This window comes from Macaca nemestrina, chromosome 4 (assembly GCF_043159975.1).
Source record: "Macaca nemestrina isolate mMacNem1 chromosome 4, mMacNem.hap1, whole genome shotgun sequence".
Classification (NCBI taxonomy): Eukaryota; Metazoa; Chordata; class Mammalia; order Primates; family Cercopithecidae; genus Macaca; species Macaca nemestrina.
This window is the reverse complement of record NC_092128.1, coordinates 54,062,724-54,085,532: the sequence shown is the minus strand read 5'-3', so window position 1 is coordinate 54,085,532 and position 22,809 is coordinate 54,062,724. Positions and strand designations below refer to the sequence as shown.

The following is a 22,809-nucleotide window of genomic DNA, read 5'->3' as shown; positions in this document are numbered from 1 at the left end:
ATCTCTGACTATCCTAACTCCAAAGGTCAACACCGATCCCACCACCTAACAGCCCTCTGCTTCTAAATCTAAGTATTTTATCATCATGATTAGTTAAGAGATTTCTTGAGAAAGTTTCAAACAGTTAATTATCACATACTTCTACAAGGCAATATGACAAAGGCAGTATCTGGTGAGAAAAAAAAGATTTAAAGTTGAACATAAAAAGTTGACTTACCTAATTAAGCGGAATAGAAATTCAAAACATACAGTGGTGCTGAGAACAGCACCCATGAAACCAAATACTACAAATTATTCTCTCTTGCATTCACAGAAGACACAGTGCTATCTCAGAACAACTGTATCTGACAACTGAAGACTGTCCTGAAATGTATCAAATCCATATACCTGACAGAGTAGGACTAAAGCATCCCACCAACACAGACTGATACTCTCAGAACTGATTTTCTCCTTCCCTTGTGTCATGAATCTTGGGATTCTAACCCACAGTTCCAAATTCTGCAAGATTACCCCAAGTATAGAGAACATTATTTATTGTTCAAGAAATATTTACAAAGCTCAAACTATTTTACTGCTAAAATGAGAAAAATATGAGTCTTTTCTCATGGTACCAGGAATCTAACAGATAGATCAGATAGACAAATTATAGCATAAAACAAGACAGAACATAGCTTGATAACATTATTTCTTTAATTAACTCAAGGCATATTCAACGTATCCAATTTCCAGTCTCCTATATAATTCCCAGGGGAGAAATGGCAAAAACAAAATATGTGGAAAGGTATACATGTTCTCTCCAGTTGGCTGAGTGCCTAAAAATTCCCAAAGAAAGGAGAGAAAACTGAAGAAGTCTATGACAAAGAAAAAGGTGTCAATAGATCTAGCTAGGAAAGGGTATTCCAGGCAGGAGGACCTGACGGCCTGAGCAACAGTAGGTATGGCAGCAAGAAAGGGCTCATCCCCTAAGGAGAATATTGGCAGAAGTGCTAGAGCAAGGTTGAGATCAGATTTTGACACCCTGGGGTGAAGAATTTGAAGTTTATTTGCTAGGAAATAAAATGCTACACAAAATTAAATCTATGTCTTTCATAAGCAATAACACAATAGTTCTCAAATAGGACAATACAGCACAATCAAGTGGAAGTTTTCCAAAATGCAAAAGTGAGAATCAAGAGATTCTTCTGACTCAGTAGGTCAGGAATGCAGCCTGGAAGCATGTCACCAGGTGACTGATACACACCCATGGTTAAGAATCAATGCTCCAAGGAATCATTACCATCTCTAACAGGTGTTGACTGGCAATGCACTAACGTGACTTTATGGTCTAAACACAAGTAAGGAAAGTAGGTACAAATACATGTACCTAAACAAAGGCAGACAGAAATAAGAATTTTTAATGGTCCAAAAGGTTTCACGAAAAGGACCTCCACTTATAATAAATGATGTTTCCTAAGAAGTTATTGCATGAATCACAGTTTTCAATCACCTACTACAAGTGAAGTAAAACTAATCTTTAGTGAATTCTATTAAAATATGAATAATCGTACCACAGTGTATTTAGAGTTCCAACTTAGAAAAGCATGCCTAAGGGAATTATAATTTAAGCATGACTGGGGACTGCGTGACACCTTAAATATGACTGATAAATCCTATTCATTTTTCTTTTCTCCTTCCTAGTTGAAAAGAAAAAGAAGAAAGCTCCAAAGAACAAAGAAAATAAAAAAATCAAGGAACAAGAAAGTCAACAAAATTTTTTTAAGAAAACAATGAAAATGGAGAAGAGGTGACAACTAGGAAGAACATAAGCAGCTATAAGCAAAAGTGGCTGCAGAAATAGATACTGACCAGAAAGCAGTCCACCCTGGGACCACAAGAGCTTCAGCACTACAACCAGGGGCTGGGGAGACATTCTGAGGGAAGAGATGATGCTGGAGACACATAGCTTGGTTGGATGGAGTGGTTGGCGCATACTCCCCACACTCCCACCTCCAGTGTAACCAGATCGCAATCCTTTCCAAGGCAGAAGACGGAACATTTTGGAGACACTGGGCACAAGGAGATACAGTACTGGGCTAAGAAACAGTCTTTATGATGAACAGTTAGAATCGGACCAGGATCTTAGTCTCCTTACTCCACTCTGCTCCCAGAACATATGCCCGGTTCCTGTCTCTATGCTCTGGACAGGAATACGGAAACTTCTTCACTGGAGAAACTAAATAGCCCCACTCAGGCCAAGCCCATGTATCATTATAACAGAATTACTTTTTTCACCCTTCCCTTTAAAACTAGTGATCTTCAAGATGATTTATGTTTTACTCACTAGGTTCTGCTCCTATATGCAAGAACTTTCAGGCTTTCAAGTGCTAGAAGCCAGTCCCTATTTACCAGGTATGACATTAGGTATGTGCCTGAGAACAGACTGAGCCTCAGTCCCTATGTACTTAGTAGAGCTCCTTACTTAGACATTAAATTACAGATGCTGAATGAAAAATCACAAGTGAAAAACTATATGCCTAATACTTGGTAAATTATTTAAGACTATAATCTAATACTCTGATTTCATAATCTGACAGTGATCATAAACTTTTAAAATGTCACCCAAATTTGCAGTATTTAAGAATAATATTTCCTAGGCATTTCTTTTCCCCAAATATGTAGGTGCCACGTGAAAGCACACAAAATTCTGTTTATTTAGTGGAGATAATGTTTCTATGTATTAGGAGTTCACGAGTAAAGAATCTTGCTAATGACTAAGCCACAAACTGGTGGCAAGAACAGGCAAAAATTCCTAACCAGTGTACACTTGACTTAGAGCCATATAAGCCAAATAGCCTATTCATCACTACTTAGGAGGGAGAAGTTTAAGAACTCAAATAATATCTGACTTAATCATAAAAAATGAAATATGGTTTAATCAAGTTATTAACGTTTTTAAAATAAGCAGACAAAAAACTAAACATAGGGGAATATAATGCAGTTTAAATGTGGCTATAAAATTAATGCTTTATATACAGAATAAGTAATTTTGTTTTTCCTAATTCTTAGATCCACTTATGATTTTAACAGTCTAGCTTGTGCCGGGTGCGGTGGCTCACACCTGTAATCCCAGTACTTTGGGAGGCTGAGGCGGGCAGATCACAAGGTTGAGAGATCGAGACCAGCCTAGCCAACATGGTAAAACTCCGTCTCTACTAAAAATACAAAAATTAGCCAGGCGTGGTGGCACACGCCTGTATTCCCAGTTACTCAGGAGGTGGAGGCAGGAGAATCGCTTGAACCCAGGAGGCAGAGGTTGTAGTGAGCTGAGATCACGCCACTGCACTCCAGCCTGGCGACAGAGCGAGACTCCTTCTCAAAAAAGAAAAAAAGAGAAAAAAAAGTTAATACAAGTGTTCAAAAACTCAAATAAATTTAAATTGTAAAAGAATTAACATTAAAAAAAGTCTAGCTTGTGATACTTAGCTAAAACCATCGTGTTAGTATATGAAACAAACCACCAAAAGAATCTAAAACTAGCATAACATTTACCATTCCAGTTGAATGTCATTATACAGTTTTCACTACAACTCACTTTAACCATTTTTTTTTCCATCAAGACATCCAGACCCCCAGCCCTGATGTGATGTGTCTCATTTGTTTCAGAAGGCACCTTGAATTGTTTAAAATGTTTTAAAGGGAAAGTACAATAGTCTAATCCTTTCAAAAAGTGGGGTCAGGGGTAGGAAGAGCTATACAATAATTTTTTGGTATTGGGGGTATATAAGAGCAGAAAATGAAAAAATAAATTATAAATCATTACTTCAAAAAATATGAGCGGTATTTATTTGGCAGAATCAGAAAATAAAGTTCATGTGAGCTAACTGGTCTAAGAAAAAGGTTTACTTAAACCCACACACCAATTTTCGACAAAAATCTCTAAAACATATTACAGATATTCCTCAACTCGTGATGAGGTTACATCCCAAAACACCATTCATATAAAGTTGAAAAATCCTAAGTCGAGTCATTATCTATTTCCTTTCATATTTATTCAAATACTTTTTTTAAGTTTTAAAACATAAAGCAGTTTTTGCCAAACTGCTTTACAAACTTCTGTGTAAGTACCACTCTCAACATCAGGAAGAATCTTTATTAGCAGTTAAACTGCTTCTGATGGGCTCTCGTACAGACTTTAATAGAGAGACATCATACCAACAAAAGAATTCTTCCTCACAATAACTTGTAACTTAATATTAACAAGTAACATTCCTTTTTATGAAAATATTAAAAGCACTACAATCAAAGGTTTAAAACTTCAAATCTGAAGTAAAATTTGACCAAACAATAACTGAAGACAACAGTAACGATTTAAGCATTTTAAGCAGAAAATACTTTTTTAACCATAAAATCATTGGTAAGTTTTAAACTTCTATTTTTGCCTACTTTAGTATCTACGCTGAGCAGTGCTAACTCTTCAAATACTATAATGCCACAGCATTCCTTAAAAGTTTTCCATCATTAGGTAACTTTTTTTTTTTTTTTTTTGGAGACGGAGTTTTGCTTTTGTTGCCCAGGCTGGAGGGCAGTGATGCGATCTCAGCTCACCGCAACCTCCCAGGTTCAAGCAATTCTCCTGCCTCAGCCTCCCTAGTAGCTGGGATTACAGGCATGTGTCACCACGCCTCGCTAATTTTGTATTTTTAGTAGAGACAGGGTTTCTCCATGTTGGTAAGGCTGGTCTCGAACTTGTGACCTCAGGTGATCCGCCCACCTGGGCCTCCCAAAGTGCTGGGATTACAGGCATGAGCCACTGCGCCCGGCCTAGTTACATTTTTGAGAAAGATCAATCTGGTATAAGTACAGAAATTCAATTCATAATAACATTAGTTTTAAAACACAACTCAGAAAGATTTACACTTATGGCAAATATAACCACGCCGGCCATTTATTATAAAGTTCTATGTTTGTTTCATCATGAACAAGAATGGTATGACCTCTGACCTCATGGAGTAGTCTGTGGAACGACACTGCAATTAGTACAGAGAAATTTATAGTTTTACTGATGGAAAAAAACAAAAACCAGCTAACTCTAGTACGTGATATGAATTAGGCATTATCTATTTGCTTTCATATTTACTCAAATACTTTTTTTAAGTGTTAATTTTTTTAAAGGCACAGATGACACAAAGGGAACTTTTACTACTGAGGCAATTACTCTTTGTGAAAAATAAGAGGTAAGCTGAAGTGGGCCTGCTGACGACTGAGTGCATAGAGTCCAGGGCCTCAGCCCAGGGCCCCCAGTCCAGAAAGGGCATGTTGGGACCACAGATCTCACAACCTCCATTTCACCAGACTGGGCTCAAGGGCAATAAATTCAAAAAAGATCTGTCATCTCTTCAGCTGAAAAAAGCTCAACTGCAACTATTCTTTGTCCCTGTCTTCCAGATCCTTTTCCTAATGTCAGCAAACCTGAAAAGACCTCCAAAGAGGTTCCTAATAGGCTGACCAGAAGTCATAGAATCTATTTCCACATTTTAATAACCCAGACAGAACATGAGCTGAAGGCTGTTCCTTGCACTTTGTCCCTGACATACCTCCCGGCCCAAGTGTCAAAAAATTGAATGTCTCCCATCTCAGTTCAACCTTGTGTCTTCTACCTTATAAAAAGCCATTTTTTCTTATTTTAGCCAGATTCTACTCTTCTTTCAACAATCAACTCAAACCTTATTGACTCCCTGTGAATTGTCTGCATCCCCCACAGATCTCAACTATAGCACTTCCTGGGGTTCCTCTTTTATTTTAATTAACCACATACATGTTTTCCTCTGCCACTAGAGATGAAGCACTTGCAGGGTTTAAAATTTCCACATACATCTTTCTCCTTGCACACACGTAGAAGTTTCTTGAAGCTAATTTTTGTCAAGCTATACTCAGAAAGCAATGAAATCAATACACCACTTTAAAAAAAAAAAAAAGAAAAGTATAAAATACCTGAGTGTGCTTCATGTGATAAAAGTATTATTTCTTGAAACATACTTCAGTTGTGCATGAACAGATCTGTATATGCCTTGAGTCACACAAAACAACATATAAATAATATTGCTCAAGGGTCTTAAGGAGCAGGCTATGCATATCTTCAAATATGCACATTTAGATATATATTCCCCACCTGAAATTTTTGATTAAATTCTGAAACAGAGCTCTAGTTTTAGTTTATTTCATATGGATAACCAATTGTTCCAGCAATTAATTATTTTAGATTGAGTTACACACATAGGCTGAATTTATAGATTTTTAAACGACATCTGTACCATATTAAGCAGCCCCATTCTATATTTTTAAATATTCATATTTTATGAGTATATATATTCATTCAACAGTGATTTTATGCTCTTTAATAATATTTTGCAATTTTTTCCATAAAGGGCATACAGTAAGACTTTTGTTAGAGTTACTGTTAGGAATTCAGAATCTGTAACCTTTACTCAAAAATAACTTTAAGTTGGGTGCAATGGCTCACACCTGTAATCCTAGGACTTTGGGAGGCCGAGGCGGGCAGATCACCTGAGGTCAGGAGATCAAGACTAGCCTGGCTAACATGGAGAAACTCCGTCTCTAATAAAAATACAAAATTACCCAGGCATGGTGGTGCACGCCAGTAATCCCAGCTACCTGGGAGGCTGAGGCAGGAGAATCACTTGAACCCGGGAGGCCAGAAGTGGCAATGAGCTGAGACCGCACAACTGCACTCCAGCCTGGGCAACAAGAGCAAAACTCTAATAATAATAATAATAATAATAATTTTAATTTTAATTATCTAGTAAATACATTTCTTATTTATCTTTTGGTTAATGTCAGCTCAAGTTTCAGTTTCCCCTCATCTTCCATTTTAGAACATTTAGAATTCTAAATCAAACTCCAAACTGTCAGTTAAAATAAATCATGAAATTCATTCCTATTTTATTTCATGAATTTAGTACATTCAGTTAGTATTCAAAGTGAACATAACATTCCCCTTGACCCAAAATGAGTGCATTTGTTTGCTAAAGTTAAAATTTTCATGATAAAAAGCCCCAATCTTAAAACATACATGAGCTCAAACATAAAAAAGAGGTTAAAATATTAAATCAAAGACTTCCCTTTCCTTGCTGAGCTTTCATTAATCATGTTAATAACAGTTACATTTACCTAGAAGACTGCCACCATCAAAAAACTGTAAGCCAGGCACAGTGGCACATGACTGCAGTGACAGCTACTTGGGAGGCTGAGGTGGGAGGATCACACGAGCCCAGGAACTTTAGATCACTTGAGTCCAGCCTAGGCTTTTTTTAGAGATGCTGGCCCATCTCTCTCTTTTAAAAAAACAAACCACGGTCAATAAAATCTGCCTTGCTTTTCTGCCTATAAAGGCTATAGCTTCTTAAGATCTATTTTATTTAAGGCTAGCAACTATCCTCTTTCAATATGTATTGGGAGAATCATTATGGCTACTAATGCTGGAGCAAGCTGCAGTGAGCTGCCAACCAGTAGAGCATCTGCCTTAGTAACTTCCTATTTATGACTCATACATGAAACCAGTGGTTGCTCCCTCCATGTCCTGAATGAAGTATGGCAGAGCTGCGAAATCATTAACCAGTCTCTCCAACAGAGGATAGCCCCATACTCCCAACAAAGCCACTTTTAAGTATGACACATTCATATATTTTTAGTTAGATCATCCAAAACCACCTAAATTTGGTGAAAATCTACCCAGTCATTTTTCACATGGCAATTACAGACACAGAGATACAATTTTAATTATTTATAAAGTTTAATAGGCTGTTTCTAAAAAACAAGCATTCTTAAGACTGTAGCAAAAATAGTAAATAAATTCAGTAAATTTTTTCCCCAAAATATCTTGTGCTTTTCCTTATAAAATGTCTTACAACTAAACTTATACTTAAAAAAAAAAAAGTAAAAGTGGGTTATTGGGGCTCTAGACTTATGCTGTCCTATAAGGTAGCCAGACACATGTGGCTATTTAAAGTAAAAATGAGCAAACAAAGATTCAGCACATCAGTCTTACTAGTCACATTTCAATTGCTAAACAGCCACATGCGGGGGTTACCAGACTGGACAGAAAAATCACAGAAAGTTCTACTGAACAATGCTACTTAGAGTTTAAAAGTTGTACACTGTGCTTGTAAAATTATCTTTAAAATATAGCTTGTTACTACCAAGTAATAACTTCTGTTAAGTCTAGGAACCTAAAGTTCCTAGTCCAAAATATATTAATAATCATGTCAAAATATTAAATCTATTTTTTCAATAAAATAAACATAAAATCATATCTGTCTATGAAACATTTAGGGATCACATACTTCCCAAAAAATAAAATAGAAGATACATTTTGCTTGATTTTTCTTTTTTTAAAAACACACTATACGTGTGCTCAAGAAAGAAAGAAAACATTGTTTTTTAAACTGAGTCTCACTCACTCTGTCACCCAGGTTGGAGTGCAGTGGCATGAACTCAGCTCACTGCAATCTCCACCTCCTGGGTTCAAGTGAATTCTTCTTCCTCAGCCTCTCGAGTAGCTGGGATTACAGGCACGCGCCACCACACCTGACTAATTTTGGTATTTTTAGTAGAGTTGGGGTTTCGCCATGTTGGCCAGGCTGGTCTTGGAACTCCTGAACTCAGGTGATCTGCCCACCTCAGCTTCCCAAAGTGCTGGACAGGTGTGAACCACCATGCCGGGCCAAAATTTATGTTGTTTTTTTTTTGTTTTTTTTTTGAGACAGAGTCTCGCTCTGTCACCCAGGCTGGAGCGCAGTGGCACAATCTCAGTTCGCTGCAAGCTCTGCCTCCCGGGTTCACGCCATTCTCCTGCCTCAGCCTCCCCAGTATCTGGGACTATGGGCGCCCACCACCATGCCCGGCTAATTTTTTTGTATTTTTAGTAGAGACGGGGTTTCACCATGTCAGCTAGGATGGTCTCCATCTCCTTGACCTCGTGATCCGCCTGCCTCGGCCTCCCAAAGTGCTGGGATTACAGGCATGAGCCACCGCGCCCAGCCCAAAACTCGTGTTTTAAAAATATATCCAAGCCACGCATACCAAAGACCTCCCCTTTAAAAGAAAGCCTTTTTTCAAGTTCAGGGTTAATAAAAAAGAATATACTCTCAGACATAAGTAAAATACAGTGCAGATTTCTGGCCAGGCACGGTAGCTAACACCTGTAATCCTGGGAGGCTGAGGTAGGTGGATCACTTGAGGCCAGGATTAAAGACCAGCCATGGCCAACATGGAGAAACCCCATCTCTACTAAAAAGAGAAAAATTAGCTGGGCTTGAACCTGGGAGGCAGAGGTTGCAGCGAGCCGAGATCACGCCACTGCACTCCAGCCTGGGTGACACAGCAAGACTCTGTCTCCAAAAATTCCAAGTAAAGAGAGAGAGAGAGCAGTGATTTCTTTCATCTGCTCAACACCAAATCATTTCTCATTGCTGGCACCCTCTAGAGCTTGTGTGTCACCAGATTACTAGAAACATTTTAGCAGAGAGAATGGGGACCATAAACCACTGCTTGGTCCTTCTCTCCCTAAAAGTTAATTCTCAAACCAAATAACAAAGCAAAGAACTCTTAACTAAGTAATAAAAAAGACAAAATTTTTTTTAAGTCCATAAGTTATTGGGGTACAGGTGGTATATGGTTACATAAGTAAGTTCATTAGTGGTGATTTGTGAGATCCTAATGCACCCATCACCCAAGCAGTTATGTTGTACCATATATGTTATCTTTTATCCCTTGTCCCCTTTCCACTCTTCCTCTAAGTCCCCAAAGTCCATTGCATCATTCTCATGTCTTTACAAAAAGACACAATTTAAAAACAAGCTAAGGATCAAAACAGATGTTCCTCCAAAAAAGACATACAAGTAGCCAAAAAGCAAATGACAAGATGCCTCAACATCATTAGCCATCAGAGAAATGCAAATCAAAACTACAATGAAATACCACTTCACATCCAGTAGGGTAACTACAAGTAAAAGGATGCTAACAAGTGTTGGTGAGGATCCTGAGAAATTAAAACACTCTTACATTGCAGGTAGGAATGTAAAACGACTCTGCTGTTTTGTAAAACATTCTGGTAGTTCTACAAAATTTCAAACATATGAGTTATCATATGACCTAGCAATCTCACTTCTAGATATTTATCCAGTAGATATAAAAACATATATTCACTCAAAAACATGTACATGAATGTTCACTCACAACATTCAGAACATCCAGAGAGTAAAAATAATTCAAATGTTTATCAGCCGATCAACAGATAAACCAAATGTAGTATATCCACAAAACAGAGTATCATTCAGAAAAAAAAAAAAGTAACTGACAAGGATAAGACTCCAAATAATGGAGTCAGTAATCCAATTTATTATTTCTAGTCTACCATTTAGAAAAGGAGGGTTTTAATAACAGAAATATAAATGGTGAAAACCAATATCCTAATTTCTTTTTTTTCTGAGATGGGGTCTCACTCTGTTGCCCAGGCTGGATTGCAGTGACGCAACCTTGGCTCACTGCCAACAACCTCCACCTCTTGGGCTCAAGTCATCCTTCTGCCTCAGCCTCCCAAAGTGCTGGGATTAGAGATGTGGGTCATGGCACCCAGCCCAATCTCCTAATTTCACATGAAAAAAGTGATACAAAGAATGAAAAATCTCAGTATACCTGGAAAATTAACAGGCTGTCACTAGAATAGTACAGTGGCTGAATTTAGATCCTTCAAATATTGTTTACAAAATTTCCATGTGAAGCTTTATGAAGAAAGCACATCAACTTAACTTTCTGAAATTACATTTCATAAAAGATGTTGTTTTAAAGAGAAACTGCTGAAATTCCAATTTCTGGATACTAACACAAACTTGAAAGATGAAATAAAAAGTTCTTTCGACATATCGTAATGGGCCTAATGTAAGGATGTAGAAAGATTATGCCAAAACACCTTTAAAAAAAAATTTGGAGCTGGGCGCAGTGCCTCACGCCTATAATCCCAGCACTTTGGGAGGCCGAGGCGGGCAGATCACAGGGTCAGGAAGACCGAGACCATCCTGGCTAACAAGGTGAAACCCTGTCTCTACTGAAAATACAAGAATTAGCTGGGCGTGGTGGCGGGTGCCTGTAGTCCCAGCTACTGGGGAGGCTGAGGCAGGAGAATGGTGTGAACCCAGGAGGCGGAGCTTGCAGTGAGACAAGATCAGGCCACTGCACTCCAGCCTGGGTGACAAAGCGAGACTCCGTTTCCCCAAAAAAAAAAATTTGGAGTCAAACTGATATGCACTGTCATATCATTTTCCATATGGAAACATTTCAGTTTCTGCTAATATTAACTATAACTGATAGTGACAAGAGGCAGCCAAACCCCTAGGCAGAAAGGGGTAGATACCCAGCAAAACCCCACCTTCAAGCCAAAAAAAAAGGACAGCCTGAAACCCACAGTCCAAAGTGAGAACTTCTGTTCCTGTTTGCTCTCCCCGATTGGTTCTTTCTGAATGCCTTTTTACCAGCAGAATATTGCTTTTTCCAAAACTGCCTAGGCCCACCCCCACCCCCATCCTGTGCCTATAAAGACCCCAGACTCAGTCGATAGAGGGAGAGACGGGCAGACCTGAGGGGAGAGACGACTTTACTTCAGGGAAGACAACGTGCCTTTCTCATTCCCTCTCCAGCTCCCCTCTTCACTGAACACCATTTTCATCACTCAGTAAAATTCTCAACACTCATCGCCCTTCAACTATCCGTACAACCTCATTCTTCTTGGACGCTGGATTAAGGGCTTGGGACCCACCAAGTGCGGGTACCCAAAAAAGCTGTCACACCGGCCCTTTGCCCTCACCAGCGGAGGGCGGCCGCCCCACACAACGAGGCAAGGGGCCACCTGAGCTGCTAACACACCACCGTCCACAGACAGCAGAACTAAGAGAGCTGTGTAACACCCTCTCTCGGGCCTCTGGGTCACGGGCACCCTCGGCCAGGCGGCGCCACAAGGGGCGAAATGAGCTGCTAACACACTGCTGTCTGCAGACAGCGGAAATAAAAGAACACCGTAACACCCACTCTGGAGCTTCAGAGTTCCAGGCACCCTCAGGAGGGCGCTTTGAGGGCTTGTTCCTGTGTCGGCGCCTGGAGCTGCCAGCCGGATCCCGCACACGCTCACTCACATGCTCCCTCCTGCAAGCCGTTGAGCATGGCAGGCTGGGTAGACAGGGCGCCCCTGTTACAAGTCCAGTGAAGAGGCCAAGAAAAGCCCTGCATCATAACTACTAGTCACAGAAGTAGTGGTCTCTGTGCTGCTTTTTCACCATGAAATTGAGGCTGGAATGAAAATGGTACAAACACCAACAGCTAGCTGTTTAAAAAAGGCTGGCCCAAGAGATCCAGCAATTTGAGTTCTGGAAACAGCAGTGAGTTCAGCTCAACAGACAAAGAACATAAAACCACCCAAAATTTTGAAGGGACACTTGTTGCTTTAAAACAACCATCCTTTGGCCGGGCGCGGTGGCTCACGCCTGTAATCCCAGCACTTTGGAAAGCTGAGGCCGGCGGATCACGAGGTCAGAAGATTGAGACCATCCTGGCTAACACGGTGAAACCCCATCTCTACTCAAAATACAAAAAACTAGCCGGGCGTGGTGGTGGGAGCCTGTAGTTCCAGCTACTTAGGAGGCTGAAGCAGCAGAATGGCATGAACCCAGGAGGTGGAGCTTGCAGTGAGCCAAGATCACACCACTGCACTCAAGCCTGGGTGACAAAGCGAGACTCCGTCTAAAAAAAAAAAAAAAAAAAAGGCCATTCTTTTTGTGCTAACATAAAAAATCCAGACATCTAAATAGGTCATCTTTATTATATCAAATATGTAGCTCTGATCTTAGCTATGGAGGAGGTATCTCTCCCTCTCCTTCCACAGTGCCCCCAACAGATGAAGGGGGAGCGCAGGAATAAAATTCTAGAGTCAGGTTACAGGACTATCATAGAGTAGGAATAAGTCTTGGTTAGACTATACTACTGTAGAGAACTGAGGTTAAGAGCTGAGAAATAGCAAACAATCATATACAGAGCAAAAAGATCTCAATATACTTTCAAGTAAGAACTTGCACTGCTGTATTCAGCCAGAGGCAGTGGGCGGAGGGGATGGGGGTGGGATAAACTTAACAGCGAAGCTGAGTCGCTGTCCCAGGGATCTAGTCCAAGAGTCAAGGCAAAAACTGCACGACAGTTTTTATTTTAAGTACTAAGTGGTTCTGATGGAAATGAGGAGGACTTAATCACACAGGAAGGTTTCAAGAAGACGTGGGATTGAACTGGATGTGACATATAGGTAGATTTTAGCCAGCAGTGGGGAAGACATTTTGTAAAAGGAGAATCAGTGTCTCTTCTATCCTTAAAATGCTAAGGCAGGAATTTTCAAGATCTGTCAGCTGAACACTGTGATGCTCAGCCTGAGCAAAGCAAGAATGCCTGAGGATAAGAGGGCCCAAAACCACAGAGTCCTTTAATACAACAGAAAGGTTCAAATGAGAATGATACCTAAGATGAATATGGAGGGTGTGGAAGACTTTGACAGAGCTGGAGAGTGGAGCATTTCAAGTAGAGGGAGCAGTAACGAGAACAAAGGGCCAACAAACAGCTGCACCCCACCAGATGGGCAGCAGCAGGGCATATGTTGAATACAACCAATGCAGCTGCAAAGGTAGTGAACACCAACACTGGAGACCATAACCACCAGGCTCTCACATCGGCAGAAAAGTAAGCAAGCAGTAGATGAGAAATAGGGAGATGGCAAAACCATCCATGTGCTTTACGAAAATTACTCCAGGACACTTAAGCATGATGAAGGAAGAAAGACAGGAAGCTAAAAAGATTTACCCAGAGACCAGATTTCTTTTCCTATAAAGGACATGTATACCAATGAGGTGCCCTTGCTTCACCTTTCACATTTGTCCCAGTTTTTAAAAATAGTCATATACACAGATAAAGGAATGCTGAAATGGACACTCACATGTTGACAAACGTCAACTATTAAAATAACTGGGAAATATGCATGAAAATCTTGTGATTCTTGTCTTAGGAATTTATATGATCTCTGTCATATCGTATGATTCTATCTTAGGAATTTATTTCTAGAAAATAAACCATTTTCCAGTTTAAAAAAAGTATACAACTATTATCAAAAATCATTGTTTATGGCAGCCAACATATTGTTGATACTATAAAAGAAATAATCTTGAATTTATTACAAACAAAATGTGTTTCTTATTTTAACTTTTAGGTTCAGGGGTACATGTGCATGTTTGTTATACAGGTAAGCTTGTGTCACAAAGGTTTGTTGTACAGATTATTTCATCACCCAGGTAGTAAGCATAGTTACTTCTTCTGCTCCTCTCCCTATTTTCACCCTCCCTCATCAAGTAGACCCCAGTGTCTGTTGTTTCCTTCTTTGTGTTGATTTGATGAGTTCTTATCACTTAGCTACCCCTTATAAATGAGAACATGTGGTATTTGGTTTTCTGCTCCTGCATTCTTTTGCTGAGGGTAATAGCCTCCAGGTCTATCCATGTTCCCACAAAATACATGATCTCTTCTTTTTTATGACTGTACACTGATGCCATTTTCTTTATCCAATTGGTCACTGATGGGCATTTAAATTGATTCCATGTCTTTGCTATTGTGAACAGTGCTGCAATGAACATTCACGTGCATGTGTCTTCATGGTAGAATTACTTATATTCCTCTAGGTATATATCCAGTAATAAGATTGCTGAGTTGAATGGTAGTTCTGTTCTTAGCTCTTTGAGAAATCACCATACTGCTTTCCACACTGGTTGAACAAATTCACGCTCCCACCAACAGTGTATAAGTGTTCCCTTTTCTCTGCAATCTCGCCAGCGTCTGTTATTTTTTGACTTTTTAACCATAGCCATTCTAACTGATGTGAGATAATACCTGACTGTGGTTTTGATTTACATTTCTCTAATGATCTGAGATACTGAACTTTTTTTCATATGCTTATTGGCCCCATGTATGTCTTCTTTTGAGAAGTGCCTATGCCCTTTGCCCACTTTTTAAGGTTACTGCTTTTCTCTTACAAATCTGTTCAAGTTCTTTATAGATGCTGGATACTAAACTTTTGTCAGATACCTCGTTTGCAAATACTTTCTCCGACTCTGTAGGTCATCAGTTTACTTTTTTGGTAACAGGGTCTCACTCTGTCACCCAGTCTGGAGTGCAGTGTTGTGATCGTAACTCACTGTAACCTTGAACTCCAGGGCTCTAGCAATCCTCCCACCTCATCCTTTTGAGTAGCTGGAACCATAGGCACTTGCCACCATACCTAGGAAATTTTACCTTTTGTAGAGATGGGGTCTTGCTATGTTGCCTAGGCTGGTTTCGAACTCCTGGGTTTAAGCAATCCTCTTGCCTATATAATCCCATTGCTTAAAGAGTTCAAGCCATGAGCCACCGCACCCAGACTAAAATTTATTTTTAAGATCAAGTTTGCAGGCTGAGTGCAGTGGCTCACAGCGCCATTGCACTCCAGCCTGGGCAACAAGAGTGAAACTGTCTCAAAAAAAAAAAAAAAAAAAGACCAAGTTTGCAAAGAGTTTTTCAGTACAAAAGTAAAACAAAAACGGCAATAAAAATTCGTACTTAGGAGACTGTCATTATTCAAACACTTGTAATCTAAGTCTCTAAAGTGAAAAGGCTGCAAAACGGGAAGAAAAAAAAAACAGTAACAGAAATATTCACATACGAAATAACCATTAATAAAATCAGACCCTTTTCAAATACCTCTCCCCATTAAAAAAACAACAATTAAAAAAAAAAAAAGAACTGGCCAGGTACAGTGGCTCACGCCTGTAATCCCAACGCTTCGGGAGGCTGAGACAGGCAGATCACGAGGTGGTCAAGACATCGAGATCATCCTGGCCAACATGGTGAAACCTCATCTCTACTAAAAATACAAAAATTACCCAGGTGTGGTGGCAGGTGCCTGTAATCCCAGCTATTCAGGAGGTTGAGGCAGGAGAATCACCTGATCACTGAACCTAGGAGGCGGAGGTTTCAGTGAGCTGAGATAACACCACTGCACTCCAGTCTGGGCAAAGGGAGAGAGGGAGGGAAAGAAACGAAATGAGAAACGAGATACGAGAAACGGAGGGAGGGAGGGAGTTTAATGAAAGCACAGGTCAATTAATACTCTGACAGAAACTGAGCAGCTGTCTATAGTCACGCAACCCTGAACACACCTAATTGCATCTGAAACTAAGCAGTTGACAAGAGAATGCAGATACAATTCAATAAACCTGAAAACCTTACAAAATATGCAAGACTTCATGGTAGTAATAAAAGCCTTGTGACCTTAGTAACAGCCAAGGGTACTGGCAAGTAAGAACCTAACAGACCAACTAACAACTGTAGAAGACAAGATCAACAAAGAAATGGACTGACAGGTTCTTTAATGGAAAACTTGCATATGAGAGAATAAAAAGAGATTGCTGGAAAAGAGGTGAAGATCTCAACTACTTTTACAAAATAAGGCCCTCTTTATAATTCCTGTAAAAATAAAATATGGGCTGGGTGCAGTGGCTCACACCTGTAATCCCCAGCACTTTGGTAGGCTAAAGCCAGTGGATCACTTTAGGTCAGGAGTTCAAACCAGCCTGTCCAACATAGTGAAACCCCGTCTCTACTAAAAATACAAAGGAAAAAAATTAGCCAAGCGTGGTGGTGCGCACCTGTAATCCCAACTACTTGGGAGACTGAAGCAGGAGAATTGCTTGAACTTGGGAGTCAGAGGTTGCAGTGAGCCAATGCACTCCAGCAACATGGGCAAAAAGGCAAGACTCCATCTCAAAAAAAAAAAAAGGAAAATAAAAATAAAATAAGAAGTAAAAAAAAAAATCACATTTTTTGGGCAACTATTACAAGAGAAACAGTATTTGGGTCAATTCTTTGTTCATTCTATAAATTAACAGATGCAAAAGTGATAAATTTTGTTAAATATTAAAATTAATTTCATTTAAATAATTAGTATCTGTTGTTATTAAAATAAGGTCCAATTAAACTTTTTATGACTTATACAAAATGTAGGCCCCTGTTTTAAACAGATTCACATTAAGAAAACTTTTGCTACACCAGATATAATAAGGTAAATGAGACTGATTATTTTTGTAATTTCAGTTATGTAAAAAGAAAAAGTAGATAAGAAAAAGACTGCAAATATTTATACTAGTAGTTGCCACTGGAAGATGAGATTGTGGGTGTTTGTTTTAAACAAAGGGACAGAATTAAATACTGTTTAAAACAATGCAAATATATTAATTAGTAAATACGATTTTTGAAATGTATACTAATATTTCATCAATGGATTGCTATTGACTTTCAATCTACCCACAGACGGTTAGAGAAAGAGAAACTTCTACTACCTCATTTAAGAAATATTTCCTGGATCCCTACAATGTGCTAAATACCATGAAGACAAAATTTAGTAACAGGCTATACTGATGCTTACTATGCGCCACTTTAACCCGTAAAATAATGCAGCAAACAAACTATTATCAATTTCCAGAGACTGAGAAAGATTAAGTAACTTACCCAATGGTATAAAACTAAATAGTAACTAAATCATCCTTCAAGCAGAGACTGTCTACAAAGCCCATGCTCTTAACCACTTAGCTATGTATTGCACTGGAGAGTCAGCCTTAAAATAACTTACACATTAGAAGAAGAAAATCAGCAAGCAGAAAAGCACCAAAGCAACGAAGATAGGTGTGCTGATACAAGATTCACCACATGCTGTATGAGGCAGGGAAAAAAAAAGGTTCAGGTTGGGTAAGAAAAGAGGGCATCACAGACATAGAGATGATGGAAACAGAGTTTCAAAGAACACACAAATTCCACAAGAAGAAAGAGTTGTTAGACCAAGCCTGTCCACCAGGCCGCATGCAGCCCAAGACAGCTTTGAATGAGGCCCAACACAAATTCACAAACTTTCCTAAAACATGGGTAATTTTTGCAATTTTTAAAGCTCATCAGCTATCGTTAGTGTTAGTGTATTTTATGTGCGGCCGAAGCCAATTCTTCTTCTTCCAATGTGGCCCAGGGAAGCCAAAAGATTAGACACCCATGTGGGAGACCATTTGAGGCAGAGAGGATAATGTAATTTTCTGGAAACTACAAATATTATTTTGCAATTGCTCCCACCAAAATTTTGCAAACTTGTAGGAATAGTCAAATGTTTGCTTATAATATTTAAAGTTTAATTCAAGCACGTACGTATTAAATTCATGTTATAGAATATTTGGAAAAACTGTTTTTCCCATTGTCACAAAGCAAGTTTACTTCAAATGCTTTATCACATGCACCTTTATCATCATTGTACTCATCAGTAAAGCCATTTCTTTAGTCTAAAGTCAGTTTTCTGTAATGCAGCATTTTCCCTTCTATGTTGTCTGAGATTGTGTGTGTGTGTGTGTGTGTGTGTGTGTGTGTGTGTGTGTGCGTGCATTTTAAATATGTGTGGTATTGCCAAAGGAAGTGTTCCCCAGGTCAAACATAACTACTCATTCTCGTTCATGTCAGCTTTTCCGTTTGGTTTTATACACATACAAATATATCCTCTATATATCATAATCACTTATTGTTTTGCTTTTTTATATGATCTATAAAAGGCATGAGAAACATTCAACATTTGAAACTGTGAGAAAAAAATAACAGGTGTTAAAATGCCTTTTAAAAAAACTATTTCTACTAGTGAACTCTACTAGTGAAATTACCTAAAACTAACAAAGATTGAAACCATTTCCATTTATGTCATCACAAAGAATTCTTGGTTATTCAAAATAAAGGCATTGAGATAGTTCCCTCTAATATGAGAGATGTTGCACAGCGCTATTGTCCAGGGGATAATTTCTTGCAGAGAAGGGAATTCATTTATATTCTAGCAGTACTTCTATACTAACATCTATAGGTACATTAGAGGAAGAGCAAAAAGAAAAGAAACTTGAAATAGATCTGACTTAGATGTGTGGTTCTCAAACTTAGGTATATGTCAGAGTCTCCTCAAGACCTTGTTACAGTACAGTTTCTGGGTTCCATCCCTGCGTTTCTGATTCCATAGGAATGGAGTAGGGTCTGAAAAGATGCATTCCTAACAAGTACTCGGGTGCTGCAGATGCCACATTCTGATCTAGATTATGCTAGACATTGTTCATCATATGAAGGGTTAATTTTATCTTTCAGGAGTTTAAGACAGGGAAATGACATTATAGGATTTGTGGTTTTTAAAATATCACTGACAACATTATGGACAGTAGTGTTTTCACATAACATATTTCATTTATTCTAATATGTATTTTTTCACATTCACAATTTCTGATAACAGAGTGCATCTTCCCATCAACAGTGTATCATAGTTTAACTAGCAGGGATTTTTCTTTCTTGGTGGTGCATAAAATAATGGCGCAAATTATCATTTACAGGCAGCAGATTCACTGACATACAGTATTATCGCTTCTGATATAATTGTACTGTGAAGGGGGAAAACAGGTTCTATTCCCATTTTACGGATGAGGAAATAGATTCCAGGACAATACAGGAGATAACACACCTAGTTAATGACAGGTCCAAGATGCGAAATTCAGCAATTTTTGACACATAAAACAAACACCATTCTCCTCAATGATACTACTTATAACAACGACCTGTAGTTCACTTGCCAGAGAAAAGACAAGAGCACACCAGTATACCCTAACCAACAAAAGAAGCAAAGACAAGAGTCCATGGGTACCGGGTGTGAAATGCCAAATTTAAGTAATCAAGAAAAAGTGTCTCAAGATTTTTATTAAAAAACTAAATAATTGAAAAGACACAATGAACCACCTCCACAAATACAGAGATAGAATCAAAAGACTAGTTTGGGAACACTGTTTCATACAGTGCTGAGAGATGCAGAATATGACATAACATCTCCAGAGCAATAGACATTAGCTTAAGGATTTAAATTATAGTTGGTGATACTAGGAAGTCAAGTTTGTGTAAAGATGGGCACTGGGCCTGGAGAGTGGCCAGAGGCCAGAAAGCCATACATAACCAGCTTCCTGACAGATGACTAGAAACCCAAGACACTGTAGCAGCAGCAAATGCAACACCTCTCAAAAGCCCACAAACTTAGCTTCTGACCAAACCCTGTCTGGAAAGGTGTGATGTTCTAAATACCATTTCTGTAGGCTGCCAGATGATTTTTTAATTTGAAAAATTAAAGGAAAAATGAGAATAGAAAATCTAACCATTATTATTTGTCATAACATCCTGCATATTTCTACTCCCCACTGCAAGTCTACTAATAAAAGATTCACTAAATTATGCAATCTTCTCAGTACATTCTGAAAAGCACATTACACCTTTACTTGGCTCAATGACATGTTCTAATTCCTAGGAGAAGAATGTGCAAATATTCTTGTCCATCAAACAAATCTTCCTCACTAGAACAACTCAAAGCTCGGAGGAGTGAACAGTCTAAACTGATCATTCTTCTGGCGCCCAGAGAGTTTTCACCTCTAAAAGGAACTCTAAATACTACTTAAATCTCAAATTCAACTTCTAACTAGAAAAATGAAAAAATAAACTTAGAAGAGGCCACAAAGCTTTTGTTGTGACCATGATACATACTTTAAAACTTGAATACCTTCCCAGATAAGCAGAGTTATCACAAAGACTGAATGGAGATAGGGTCTACAACCAGACATGAGACATCCGAGTGCTGTGGTAAAGCTGCAAGCCAAACATGAAGATGTAAGAAAGCACCATCCAGGGCAATTAACTCAAGATATTTCTATTTTTCCTGTTTGGTTACAGGTGCATTATAAACATTTAAGTCTTAAGACTGATTTAGGGGAAAACATTTAAATGTTTATAAACAGGCAATAAAAGCAGCAGTAGAGTCTGACAATTATAGCACTAAAAAAGCTACAGTATTATTAAGTTTGACACAACTCATGAGCAAAATAACCTAGAGTTAAAGGCAAGGCATATATCTAAATCAGCTCCCCTGTCAAAATAACTATTCCATACTCCCCCAACCAGACAAATGACAAAAAGCTTCTAAGTAAAGGCTGAATCATGCAGGGTAAACAACAGCAAAGCAGCATCACTTGGATAAACAAGTAGCTGCAAAATTAATCATTTTTCACTTCAAGGCAGATGGACCCTGAAAGGTGATACTTGCCTCAAAGTCCTAACTGATCAATAGTCAAGGTAACAAAACCATCATCATCATCATCATCATCATCATCATCATCAACCCTTGGGTGAGAAAAGTTGCTGAGAAAAGTTTGGACAGGAGTCAGCATAAAGCACTGCTTCCCACTCCAGGAGCCTCAGGAGGTACTGCCTGTCCTTACTCCCAGGCAGCCAAGGCAAAGGCCTACGGCCTAGGCTCAAGTTTGTTAACACGCCCACTGGTGGTGACTCTCCGAAGAAGTCTCAAGGTCACAAGCAGCAAAACTACAGGGGAAATTCACTGGAAGGACTCAGATTCAGTGGCAAGACACATCTAGCACCATGGTCCAGAGGCTTATCCAGTGGTGTGCCCACAGCTGCTGCCTCTCCCATTGCCTACTCTTTCATTACACAACCTACTTCAATCACTGTAACTAGAAATAAAATAGCCAGTCAGTTTGTATTATTGGAATCCAGAAGCCTGAATGACAAGCTTCACCATTACACAGTCATGATTTGATTTTTGTTAAAATTAAATAATTTCTGATAATTTGTTGTTCTGTGTTTTGACTTTAGTAACAAAATCATTACATTCAGTAGGAAATTAGAAATAAGCACAATGAAGAAAGTAACATCATTTATAACCCCACCACCTAGACTGAAATAACCACGACCATTCTGGAGCACACCCTTCTAAGCTTTCTTCCAAAATGACCATCTTGACAAGAGAACAAAGCACGAAGGCAGTAAGCAAACTTGAGGTCTACGTAGTCATTAAGCCGGGGCAGCCAGGTAAAGTTATCATCCAATACACTTCTAAGAATGAAGGGGCTTCATTCCACTTCTCCTAATAAGCAAGCCAAGAAAACACACAGAAATCACAGCCATCCCTGGCAAACCAGAGTGTACAACTGCCCTACATATCTGAACAGTCCAGCCTCCTGATTAGGAAATCCTACTTTAGAAATAGTCCCATTTATCAGAAGGTATAAATTATACATTCTTCCTATAAAGCACAATTTAATCAGTTGTTAAAAAGGGCAACAAAAAGATAAACCTTCCTATGTTATAAGCAACCTAAAATTTTTATGAAAAACTTCTCAAACAGAAGCTACAATTTAACATCAGAAAGCACAGACTATAGATAGCATTCCTTCCTTCCTATTAAGTCAGAAAAAAATTTCATTACAATTTATCTTTGCATAGGTCACTCAAATAGAACAAAGGACGTTTTTCCTAAATTATCAAGGTATCACTGAGGCAGTTACATCTAGTCCTTCTCAACCAAAATAATACATCTTTGTTTTCTCCTCCTGTAAGTGGGTCAGAGCCCTTACAAATACTGGAAGCAGGGAAACAGCCTGAACATCAAAATATATTGTTTCAAACGTACTCCTAGGAGCTGACAAGATGTTCTGCGATGAGAACAAAAAATGAAGCCATAATTAACAAAATCTGTTTAGATGGAGTCTGATTTAAAAATAATACTCCACAATATAAAGCAACAACAGAAACCCCACTAAAGTATTGAAAATCCAAGCCTAGATTCAAATATAGTGATACATGGTT

General features: G+C 38.8%; 1 protein-coding gene across 17 annotated transcripts in view; it reads right to left on the bottom strand.

The window, feature by feature from the left end:
- LOC105475333 (SRSF protein kinase 2) overlaps nt 1-22,809 on the bottom strand; it is a 296,256-nt gene that overhangs the window by 109,311 nt on the left and 164,136 nt on the right. The window contains exon 1 of one of the 17 annotated variants that reach the window (XM_011730502.3): nt 218-425. The exons of the other annotated variants lie outside the window; for them this stretch is intronic. Within the exon in view, the coding sequence (XP_011728804.1) occupies nt 218-273 (56 nt within the window). The 5' untranslated portion in view covers nt 274-425. Of the gene's footprint in view, nt 1-217; nt 426-22,809 lie in introns of those variants that run through there. 17 annotated transcript variants of the gene reach the window in all.